This window comes from Cyrtonyx montezumae, unplaced genomic scaffold (genome assembly GCF_038088225.1).
Source record: "Cyrtonyx montezumae isolate F1298 unplaced genomic scaffold, pur_monq_1.0 scaffold_2, whole genome shotgun sequence".
In the NCBI taxonomy this organism is placed as follows: Eukaryota; Metazoa; Chordata; class Aves; order Galliformes; family Odontophoridae; genus Cyrtonyx; species Cyrtonyx montezumae.
Window position 1 is genome coordinate 17,795,853 of NW_027071936.1, and position 12,392 is coordinate 17,808,244.

Below are 12,392 nucleotides of genomic sequence, written 5' to 3' on the forward strand. Positions count from 1 at the left end.
AGTCAGTTCTCACTTGTTCATCAACTTCTCACAGATGAAGTTTTCTCCTACTGTATACTATTAAACAGTTTGTGGGTTTCCAAATATTACTTTCTGCTACTTTTCAACTTAGTTTCTACTATGCAATTGCTATTTTACTGTTCAGAAGAAATTTAGCTAGCCAATTCCCTACATTTGCCTGTGCTGATTCTCTTCATTTGCAGTCTACATGCTCAGTTATTTCAAATTCCCTTATTAAATTTAGCTGGATATCTTCAGGTGGTTTGAAAGATAAGTACTAAACTGGAAGTCTGTCTCTCTCCTTCCCTTGTCCTCTGTCATATATTAGCTGTATCTTAGTTAAATATAGGTTCATTAATATTTTACTCACTTTGTTGCCTAAGGTCATTTCTTCCTACCTTTTTTTTCCGTATGTGCTTCTAAATTACATATTCCAATTTGTCTTGAACCAGCTGATTTGCTGACAGTTGAAATACTTGGTGCTGGGGTCATGTGTAAGAACATGTTAGTTCTCATAATACATATCTGTTTTGTAAAATGAAATCACTAAAATCTATAGTATCATAATGCTTGTACTTTCTACTGATTAGTTTGTCAACCTCACTGATATTTCAGTCAGAAGCATTTTGGTAGAATGATGTTAATTTCTAGGGAAAAAAATTAAAAAGAAATTTAAGCAATTAAGTGTTGGTGATGTCTGTAGTATTTTGGGTCTGAAGAGTGACATGGTTGAATACTGTGAGATTAATCCAATTCATACCTTAAACTTGAGAGGAGAAAAAAAAGAGATTGAGTATAAGAATGATGATGCTAGCATAATTTAGAAACTGAATATTACTGTTCTAGCTAAAATGTGTTATCAGTAACTTCTGTGAACATACTTCATTTGCTTATCTGGCTCTTACTTCTAATTAAGTATTGATACCACTATGTCTTGCAAACCAGGTTTCCATTATTTTGTTTAAAATAAATGGAGCACCATGCCTGAGAATTTTCTCATATTTACAAACAACCTTTACCTGAAAAGGGGCGAGCCTGAGAAAGAGACGGTTGTTCAAAAACATCTGCAGTCACTTCAATCTAAACTCAATTATTGCTCAGCATCCTGATACTCCCATGGTTAAGTTTTTTATGCAGCAGAATGGCTTCTGTCAGGCTACTAGTGTATTGCTTTCCAGACTGTATTTTACTGCTATTTTGCAACTTGATGGAATCTTTTTATTAACTTTTTTTTTCATAATACCTTTTTCTAAAAACTATATTTTAATTGAAAAAAGTACCTCTGCTTTGTTTTCATTTCACATAATTTCGGTTCACTGTTGAGTTCAATGCAAGTTTCAATTGTAGCTTAGAAAGTTAAAGATAGGAGGAAAAGGGAGGAGCACAGTGCCATTATGGATTGCTTGATTTTGAAGATCCTTTACAATGCTTGTCTCGAAGCTTTGACCATATTTTATCTGTATGATAAACATCACTTTCCATTTTTGGGATCTGTATTGGAAATTTCAATTTGTCATCATTGAAAAACAGGTACTCCTTCACAGTTGCTATGCTTGGCCTATGACTTCATGTTGACATTAAATTCTGGCCAAGAAGGGCAAAATTAAAACGTGCCACTTCAGAATTCCATGTATATGAATTTCTCTGAATAGTGATAAAGATCCAGGGAAACTAAAGCTTTATTTGCTTGTTGGAGGGAGAGTAACACTGTGTCTCAGTCTGGATCAGGATTTTAATTCCTGGACCACTCAAGTTTATGTGTAAAACTTGGGAATCTGCCTTAAAATCTCCTAGAACATAAACTTCAAAAGAGCTTTGGAAGACAGTGGGAGGAGTGCTTTGATTCATTGCTGTATGATGAACAGGCACTCTTATTTCAAGGGTTCATTTCTGTGTTTTGATAACTGTCATTTTTATCCAGGTGAGCCTGTAAGCTGTTGTCTATACCCATGCTTATAAGGGGGACAGAAACTAAATGTGTCACTGTGTGAAGGGGACTTAGTTTTCTTCATATGTTAATCACAATTCCAGATTTTAGGAGCAACAGTGTCATTCATAATTTTGATGTGCTTTAGAGTAGTATTTAGTTTTAACAATATTGTAGTATGTTAGGAAATCTTTACGAAGTATTTGTCAAAATAGTTAATTAATTAGGAACACAGGAAAATCCCTCTACTGTAATGACAGATATCACAGACCCTGCTGAGGCTGTACAAAGGGGATATTTCAGAAACTGCAAAAATGTACTTAAAATTTGATTCTTTAGAATACTGTTACCTGTCTGACATGCAACTGGAGAGCATGGCAGGGGAAATAAGAAAGGCACTGCTGATGTAGTGCCAACAAGAAAAGCAGGGCTGTGTTTTCAGACCAGTGCTGACCTCTACTAAGTCAGTTTGGTTGTGGCTGCATCATCTGTATAAAATCTACAACCTAAATGACCAAGCCATGTTTTGAGGACTGGCTATATGAGTAACTTTACTTTAAATGTTCAGTTTCATAGTATAGTAGTAAAAATCTTGATGTTTGTCTGTGTTTTTGATTTGCCTAACATACGTTATGATTATTTGAGCTTGGCTTGATTACTAGGTTTGTTACCGCCTGCACCAATAGTACAAAGTCACTAGCACCTTCTGCTAAGAAAACAGACCAAGGAATGAAGCATCCACATATACACAGCTCTTTGCAAATGGCTGAAGGATCATGTAGACAAATTCACTGATTTAGTGCAGTGTAGGATCTGGCAAGCAGATATTCTTCCAAAGGTCCGTGGAGTGTAGAGATAACTGAAACACAAAGATCTGTCTTGGACATGAGAATGGATATACCAGTGTAGAAAATGGTGACAGATGCTATTAGAAAATAAGTAAGTGCAAGGCCCAGGCAAGAGACTAAACATGCTGTCATACATGTAGGCATTGCAGGTTAGTTCATCTTTGAGGAGTGAGGAATGTGTTATTTCTGTATACCTTATGGCAGTGTCTTTTTGCTGTCTTCATGCTAGCAGTATTTTTAAGGGAAGAACATCAGCCTCAGATAGAGCCCAGGAAGGCTAACTTTGGGAAAGAAATCCAGTGCAACAAGAGGCTACAGTAAACCTGCTGAAGTGGAAACACAGACGATTCTGCTCTGTGAGATCCAGACTTGAAGGTTTAAGCTGCAACACATAGTTAAATACGTAACTATGGGAATATTGCAAAAACAAATTGTCTTCCAAGGAAGAGAATTTCACTTAAATACAAAAAACAGTTATCTTTCTATTGTAGCAGTGTGCCAAAACAGTAATTCTGTGATGGTGAAAAGTGTATAAATGCTTAGAAGGATTACATCCAGTTCAGAAATTGACTGAACATATAAGAATAGTGGGAATTCTACACTGGCATTGTATTTTATATCAGTTTTGAGTGATGTCTTTAGATACATATCCAACTCCTGGGTAGCTACTGTTTTACTTTTCATTGTCTTTCTGCTATGTAAGTACTTTTTCTACCCGCACCTGCAATTCAGGCACCTTTATCTTGCCAAAATTTCTGGTGTTTCAATGTTAATTTAATTAAGACTTGGCAGGCAAAAGAAACAGCAATTGTCCACCTAGCCCACATTCAGCTTGTGGTTGCATGGTGGTTGTTTTCATTTGTTTCACCACTTGTTGTCTAAGAATGTTAACTTTGAAGTCAAACACCAACTTTGAATAGATGGGAAGAAATGCACTGGGCTCTTCCATCTTTGAGTGAGAAACAGAAAAAACAAAGTAATAAACTGATTTCAATGAGTTTTGGCTTTTTGACGTGCAGTTTTGAAAGCATTGTATAGCTCAGATTAAGGCCCTGGGGAAAATAAATCATTTTTCATAAATTCAACCACATGTCAGAATATTGACACATGGCTTTGTTTTAGCTTGTCTAATTTCAAAACCTTATGGAAGGTGATGCTGGAAGTTGATTTATCATGGCATTAGTGAAGCTGGCCTGCTTTTTCAGATTACTGTATATCTGAAGAAAAACAGTTTCATCTCTGTCACATGATGTGTATTATAATGGTGCTATATCTATAACAAAAAAAAATGCATCAAAAATATCACAAGGTATCAGAATTAAAAAGGAAATATTTAATATTTAAGGAAATACCTTTTCAAGGTATTCATCCTTGTCATTATGTTAGATGGCTTTTTAAGATGCAAGTGTCAAATGTATTTTGCACTGCAATCAACAAAAATACATATTGTCACTAAATAATGACATAGATGAAGCAGAAACCCTGCATAGCAGCTAGTAACTATGATTTGTTTGGTGTTTTCTTTACTGTTTATATTTTTCTAATGGCTGACAGATGAGGGTAGGTTGGGAGCTTGCTTTGACACAGAAGCAGAGTAACTTGTTAGGGCATACCTGCTCACCAAGGCTGTTCTGTTGTGTCAAACTCTACTATTGATATCATTTTACTTTTAATTATTCACTTCATTCCACTTGCAGCTACATGAACAGCATGCAGTTCTATTTATAGATTCCCCTTTCTTGAGATGAAGAGAAATACTGGGATGTGTGAAACACTGAAGGAAAAATTCTTTGTTTGGTTCATATTAAATGTTCTTGCTACTCTAGTTGTCAGTAGTAGAAGAAAACAGAATATTTATCCTTCAGCTGTGTAATACTGTATTTTATCAAAGAAGAGGAAATTCATCAGTAGAACTTTATCCTTAAAATCAGTATGATGCACAGCTTATGCCTCCTCTTGATAGAAGCTATATGTATTCATCATATCAAAAGGGGACTTGAATAATATACTTGTTTGTCATACAGGATTTTGTGCACTTGGAATAAAATCTAAGCACGTGTAGCTAGACTGTCAAATATTTCCAGACAAAGAAAGACAGAATTTAAGCCATTTTTATTGGAGGTTTTCTTCTAGATGAAGTGGAAAAAAATATATAGTATGAAGGCATTTTGGGAAAATCTTACAATCCTAATGGAATCAAATGAGGGAATGTCAACTGCTTCAGGATCAGTGCTTAGAAAGCAAGATTGCAGTAGATTTTTTTTTCCCGTCCTAAATTATGGGAAGTGTTGCTGACAGAGCAAGGTGCTGATAGAGTAGTTGCTAATATTTTTGCTGTGCTGAATGTTTGTTTGCTTGTACCGTTATTCCCTATGACCTTTAGTTCCCTACTTGTTAATTAAGGAGTATTTTATGTTGAGCTGCACAAATAGAATTAACCAGTCTTGTCAAGGTGACTTTCCAGGAAGATGAGTGTAGCAAAACTCAGTACCATTTTTCACCGTGGAAACAGAGTAGAGTTTACACAGGACTGTTGAGCTGGTGCTGTGCTTTGACAGAGCTGAGGGGTGAGCTACTGGAGGTATAGCAGTGTTAAAATTAAAATGGATGAGGCAATTTGTGTTCTTCATCTATTTGTACTGGAAACTCCTCTGTCCCCTTTCTTGATTAAAAACTTAAAGCATATTAAAGTAGTCTTAAATTCCTTTGGGCTGACAACCAATGATACTTGAAGTACAGAGGGACTCCAGTGGCTTAACAGATACTGGTAAAATCCTGTGAGAGTGTATTTCAGCTGTTGTTTTATTTTGGAGAGAAGTGAAAGACCAGTTCTGAAAAGATTAATAATATATAACTTTGGCAATCATGTGGTGTCATTAAATCTTATATTGAAAAATTGTTTCTATGGGTTTTTATACTCACAAGAATAATTTGTATTACTTGTTTAAAAAAAAAAAGTATTTATTTTGTATTGCGATGCTGAAGTCCTCATCAATAGTTCAAAATGACACAATGTTTTAATCTTTTAATAAAACATTTTTGGTAAAATGTGAAAATTGTTAGCATCATGAGAAAGCTGTAGTTTAGGCTTTTTTGTTTTGTTTGTTTAATTGAACTAAAATGTAATTAACATGGAGCTGTGGCTTATGTGTTCTATAAACAAAAATGTGTTGACTAAATCTTTGTTTTTTCATCACTATGTTTATGTGCATATTTGAGCTCATATCTGTAAAAGATTGCACAATTTCCACATCTCCCTGTGCTTCTAATGAGTTCTTCCCCTAAGCTGATCCCTGATATCTTGTAAATATGTCCTTCTGTATGTTTTCTGAATGATTATTGTCAGGCAATGAAGTTATGTTCTTCCTTACTAATTGGCCTTTTCCTTACTCATAAAGTGTATCTGGCTTTTTGCACAGTAGCCTATACCTGACTGTTTCCATTTTACAGTGTTGATTCTGGCCATTTCTGTCGCTGGCCAGTATCCTAATCTGATGTTACGACTGGTTTAGATGTCTTTTACATTTTGTTGGGTTGTAGAAACTTCTGTCATGTGCCTTGGCACGCTTCGTATAACTCTTTAAAACAATTTTCTGTTAGAGCATAACAGTAAACCAAACCAGTCCAAGCTATCTATGTAGGGCATAGGATGCAGCATTTTGAGAATTTGTTTTATTCCAAGATATAGAAAAAAATTACACAGTGCACTCCTAGACAAGATAGCCTGTCAATGCAGCATTGGAGTTACTGAGTCTAATTACAGCTCTGCAAAATACATTCTGTGAAACGGTGCTATGGTTTTTGCCTTTGCTTCTGCACCCAACTTCTATAAACCTGTTCTGCTACATAAAAAATGTGTTGGTTTCATTAAAAATGTGGTTGGTGCCCTTGATTGACAGCACTTGTCTTTGTGACAGATCTTGAAATATGCCCACCTTGCATCCATGTATAAAGATAAGCAGAGCGTTCTAATTTATTAGCTGACAAATATTTAAAATAAATGAGTGATGTTTATGTTGCCTTTGAAATTTCTTTCTCAAGATGCATGGAAAGGGATGCTGATGTACAAACAAATGACAGTCCACAAAACAGTGAAATAGCACAATTATCCTGTAGTGTATGAAATAAATGTTATGAAAAGGATAATTCTGCATTGACCTTTCCATTTATAACAGCATTTTAACAGTAATAGATTGAGAGATATTGGATGGAAATGTCACTTCTCCTACTAGATTTGTCCTTTTAATTATCTAGGCTTAGCGTCTCTTTTTATGTGTTGCAAAAAAAAAAAAAAAATCGGAGGTTTGTGCCCTTTCCACCCCTATTTCTTATGAGAGCAGGAATCATGAGATCAAACTGACTGCCCTGTTCAACTTCCCTGCTTTTATTACACAGAGGCCTACTTTCCTATTTACATGGCTGTGTGAGGAAAGCTGAGATTGCCCAGCAGAGTAGTAATAAAGTATTTGTGATGGAGAGGTCAGACCAAGCCCATAATTCTGGGCTACATCCAAAATTCAGGAGCAGTTTATTTTGGCCAAAATTCTTAACTCATGTCTTGTTACCCAAGGAGAGGCCTCTGGAATTGATTAACTGCACACAAAGATGTAGTCTGTGTACATTTTTCTTAAAAGCAAACCTTTCATGTTACGTTTTTCCCCATTCGTTGCTTTCACTTGGTAGGAAGAAACTTTGCACATCCAGTTTTGCCGTAAAAATAAAAAGTTGTATGTCTGCTGCTATCACAGGTGCCTTTCAACCAATGCTTTAAAATATGTATTTCAAGAGCAGTTTATTTCTCTGCTGAATCTGTAGTAATAAATATTAAGTAGAACAGCAGGTAAATAAAGTGAGCCAGCCATTTCAGTTGAGACTGTTGACAAAGGAAGGCTGACTCTATATGGAGTAGTATCTTAGAATGAACACAATAAAATCCATAATGTCTTAAAGCAGCAAGAAATTTGAGTTCAGAAAATGTGCAATAGGCTTAACAGTAACAAACCCAGGATATTAATGTTAGATTATTTCCCCCCACCCACACACCTTTTCCAATTCCCATGGGCTTTGCATATTTGAAAAATAAGGAAGGAAAAGGCTTTTGATGTAGAGTAGCGAGCTGGTGCCACAGAATTGTTTCCTCTAAGATTGGTTGCTGCTTAACTGCTCAGTTGATCTAGAACATCTAGGACTGGTGTTTTGAAATGAAACCTGTCATTTTAAATTCCTAGGTACTCAGGTACTAGTTTTGACTTTTTGAAATGCAGGTGTTTTCTACTTTATGAAAACTAGACTACTTTAAGAGGTACTAAAATTTGAGATGAGAAGTTATTTTTACAGTATTTCAATAATGTTTTTAAACTTGTGCTTAAATTTTTTTCAGGGTGTGCTTCACAGTTGATGGCTTAATGTTATGTTGGCACATTTTGAATATAGATTTTCCAGCAGAGTAACTTGTATGAATAAAAATGGAAGGCACATGCTTCTGAAACTACAAAACACACCACTGTTGGGACCTTAAGAGGACACAGAGATGCTCTGTATTCATCTCTGTGATTGTGGAGGCCCTCCCTATTCTTTCTGAATGTTTTTGTTCACTTTGTTCTGCCACTTCGAGATTTATTCAGAGCCTTCTCTCAAAAGGATGTTCTTCTAAATTGTTTGCGTACGACAAGTAGTCTGGCATCCTGGTGTAGTACTCCCTGTTCGTTTGTTCACGGTCCTGATCAAGAGTCAAGGAACTGACTTCATATATTTACATGTCTGGCTTACCAACAGTATGTGTTTAATAATTTGTAAGCTTCCCTCTGGTAACACAGAGTAATACTTGAGAGCAGGAAAGGTGCAAGAAAGATTAATATTATGCAGATGAATTGGTGGGAAAAAAGAAATAAGAAGAAAGATCATTTAATGGACTGAATCATTTTTCAAATGTTAAGGGCGTGGGAAGAAATCAAAATTGAAGTAATGCTGTAGACCCTTATCAGTAAAAGTTAAAGGAAAAGATCTTATCCAGTGAGGCTGCAAAAGACCGCACTGCATTTTCTTTACTGACAGGAAGTTATCTTTCTTAAACCAAAATTTCAAAGAGAGGTTGAAGACAGGCTTGGAAGTTACTCAAGTGTGAAGTTAGTTCATGTGCTGGAGCTAATTAAATATTCTGTAAATTATTTACACCACTTTAAAGTCTTCCTAAGTTCCATTGTCCTGAAACTAATCAGTTTTTAAAAAAGAAAAGCAAGTAAATGCTGTTGCTGCTGATAGTCTTTTTTGCCTTGTTGAGTGATAAATGTTGATCTTTGTATATTTACATATACACATACATCTGTATGTGTACATAAACATTTTGTGCTCTGTGGAAACTGCAATCTCCTTGTCATTTTTATTTATTTATGGTTTTTTTTTTGTTACTTGGAAAACTTTTTATTAGCTGGCAGACTCCAGATGGCTGTTAGGTGTTCGATGGCCTCACAAACCATTTAATGTTTCCTTTTGTTTCAGTGATTTTATTTTTAGGCACAGACATTGTCCACCTGATTTGCTGCTTGAAAGAAATCAGGAGCCACGCAGTCAGGAATCACAGAACTAAATATCAAAGTTCTATTATAACATGTTGAAAATGAAAAATGTTGTCAGTTTCCATCACAAAATGAAAAAGTTCGTTTCACAGGAGACACACACGGTCAGTTTCTTTCTGGCATGCATTATCCAAGTTGCTAGGGAACCTGATACCTTTAAGAAAAATTGTGTTGTACTTTTTTTAACGCAACTGTGTTGCCTTCAGTGGAAGTAAAGCATATACTGAAGGCAGTATATCCTACCTGCATATGGATAGCTTTTTGAATGGGAAATTAATAGATCACATCATTCATTCAGTTTTAAACAAAGAAAGTAACATCATCCAACTGGAGCGGCGTGCCCTAGACTTCCATTTCAGCTTCTTTAGCTCACCACAACTTTAATGACTGAGGTTTCTGGAATGACTCTTTCATTGATGGTAGTGTATCAATTCTATTCCTGGCAATGCATCAAAACTGTTTGAAATGGACAGATAAATTTTGACTTTACTACCTCTGTTTGCTTCAAAGAAACAGATGCCTCAATCTTGTAAACTTGTAACAGATGCCTCAATCTTGTAAACAAGTGCTGCAGTAACTTACCCAAGATGAGTGGGACAATCACAGGAAGTGCTAATAATGTGCCTCTTATTTGTCTGATGCACTATGCTAGGTTCAGCCTAAAATACAAGTTAGGATAATTTTTTTCTTTGCCAAATTGCAAACAGGAGATGCAAAGCTAACCGGTCTTTTTACAGTGATGAAAAAGTAAATGGTTTTCTTTACACCTTGTTAGAAGATATGAGAAGGATGTTCATTGCTGCAGACACTATTTATTGTAGGTTCTCATTTTTTTCCTTTTATTTTTCAATATGCTTTGTTAATTTTTCTTTGACAACTGCTTATTTTTAGATGCTTCACCTTTAGTAGTTATCTCCTTTCCTCCCAGGTTGAGTAATGTTTTGACACATATTACATTTTGTTTCTTTGTCTCAGAGATTCCACTCTAAGTTGCAGTTGGGTTTTGGACTGCACAGCTCTAAGATAAATCCATTGTGTACACACCAGTGTGTATATCAAGCACAAAGTAATGTTGAAGTTTTCCACACAACTGATAGGATATAGCTTTGTCGAAACAGTGGGCCATATGTGGTTCAACAACACTGAATGCTTTCACAGCAAAATTTTCAAGCTTGCATCAGGTATATATCTGACAAATGCGACAGTGAGTTGATCCAAAAATCCCAGTTTCCATACGCTGCATGAAATATACCTTTGGTGTATGCATCTGTATTTGAGTCAGTAGTCTGATTTGCAAAGGCATTTAGTGAAGATGCGTTATGATGACTGCTTCAATTATATTCCTTTACTGCATTGTTAATAGCACTTCTCTTAAACAGCTTGCTATGTTATCATGCATACTTTGGTGTAAGACTAGAGCTTAAAATGTCTTTGCTGGTTTTTCATAAAAGTTGATAAGTATTTGTATGGCAAGGTATTTCTGAAAACTGCTTTTTAAAGAGAGATAGCAGTATAGATGGGTATGTATGTGTTTATCTAGCAATATCGTAGCGAGATTGCTTGGTTTTACTGATTAATTTTTTTTAACAATTTTGTTTTTTTCCATGATCAGAGATTGACATTGAGCGTTGTGTTCGTGAGTCAATCAACCTGTTTCGCTGGACCCCCAAGAGTGCAACGTACAGGCAATATGCACAGCCTCCTCGGCAAGCCAGTGAGAGCAATGGCACAAGAAGTTCAATGTCCTGCTTTTCAGTAGATTATCAGGAAGCACCTAGAGGTGACCTGGTAAGTGCCCTAACAAATGGAGGGGGGAAGATGAGTGATGAAGCCTGCCACGAGAAAATCACTCTTCCCCATTATTGGATGGGCTTGTGTTTACCCTTGTCTTTTTCTAGTGCAAAACTTTGTATGTTTGTTTCGTTTCTGTGGACCTTATCTGTTAGTCTCTTCCTTGCATCTATAGTACTCGTGTAAGAAATGTAATAGATAGGTTCATACGCTTATGGGGGAACAGCTGCTGTTGTCATTCCAAAATTCAGGTAGTCCGGCCACCTCAGTACAAGTTTTAGGAGTCTTGTTAGTGCTGATGTTGTCTGTGTGTGTTTTTAGGAATGCTATTTTTATGACATCTTTACAGACAAAAAAAAAAGGTAGTGTTGAGTTATGTCTTGGCAGTAAACAAACTAGTGATTAAAATTATGTCTGTATAGCTATTGCTTTCAGCAAAAATATTATTCCTTTTTTTCTTTTTTTTTTTTTACTAAGATCTGATGTTTGTTTTTCTCAATTACACTGTCTGGAGAGTACTGTTGGTTTGAAATTCTTTCTTTCCTTCCTCTCAGGCATACAAATCTTGTCAGTCTTTTAAATGAATTAATTTTTTTTCCTTCTGTGTTCTACCCAATCCAAATTCATTCATGGATACATGACAAAGGTAGAGGGGCAATATCTGTAATATATATTTACCCTGTCTATTTTGTCAGTTGCATTAAGTTTATGTCTTTCTGCCTGCTTTTCCCAGCTTCTACAAATTTAAGCTTTGTATTGTCACTTAAGTATATCTGAATATTTAAATAATTCTTAATCGTGAGTATGATATTGTCATCTTTTTTTCTATGCTAGAGTTTGGGGTTTTTAAATTAATTTCTATTGCTGTATTTTGCGAAAGTCTTACCATAAATTCAGGACCCTAAGAGCTAAACATGCAAATTCAAAACAAAAGGGAACTCCAAGGAACTTGCAAGATTTAAGAAGTAGTAGGTGAGATAGAAAGGCAATAGGGAAGAAAACTGAAATGGCACAAGTACTGGTGATTGTCAGACAGATACTTCAGCCAGTGCAACTTCTGCTATGTTGTTCTGGCAATGCATGAAGGGACTTTCAGAAGGAGCTAAGAACTGCAAATTCATAGAATAATTCAGATGGGAGGTCTTCTGGTACAAATTCCAGCAGAAAACAGACAAAACACTGAAATTAGATGTGTTTGCCAGGGACTTTGTCTTGTCCTATCACAAAAACTTCCAAGGAAAGCAATTATGC

General features: G+C 35.8%; 1 protein-coding gene across 2 annotated transcripts in view; it reads left to right on the forward strand.

The window, feature by feature from the left end:
• TBCK (TBC1 domain containing kinase) overlaps positions 1-12,392 on the forward strand; it is a 91,768-nt gene that overhangs the window by 52,892 nt on the left and 26,484 nt on the right. For both annotated transcript variants that reach the window (XM_065736503.1, XM_065736504.1), the window contains exon 23: positions 10,963-11,138. In XM_065736503.1, coding sequence (XP_065592575.1) covers positions 10,963-11,138 — 176 coding nt within the window. The remainder of the gene's footprint in view (positions 1-10,962; positions 11,139-12,392) is intronic.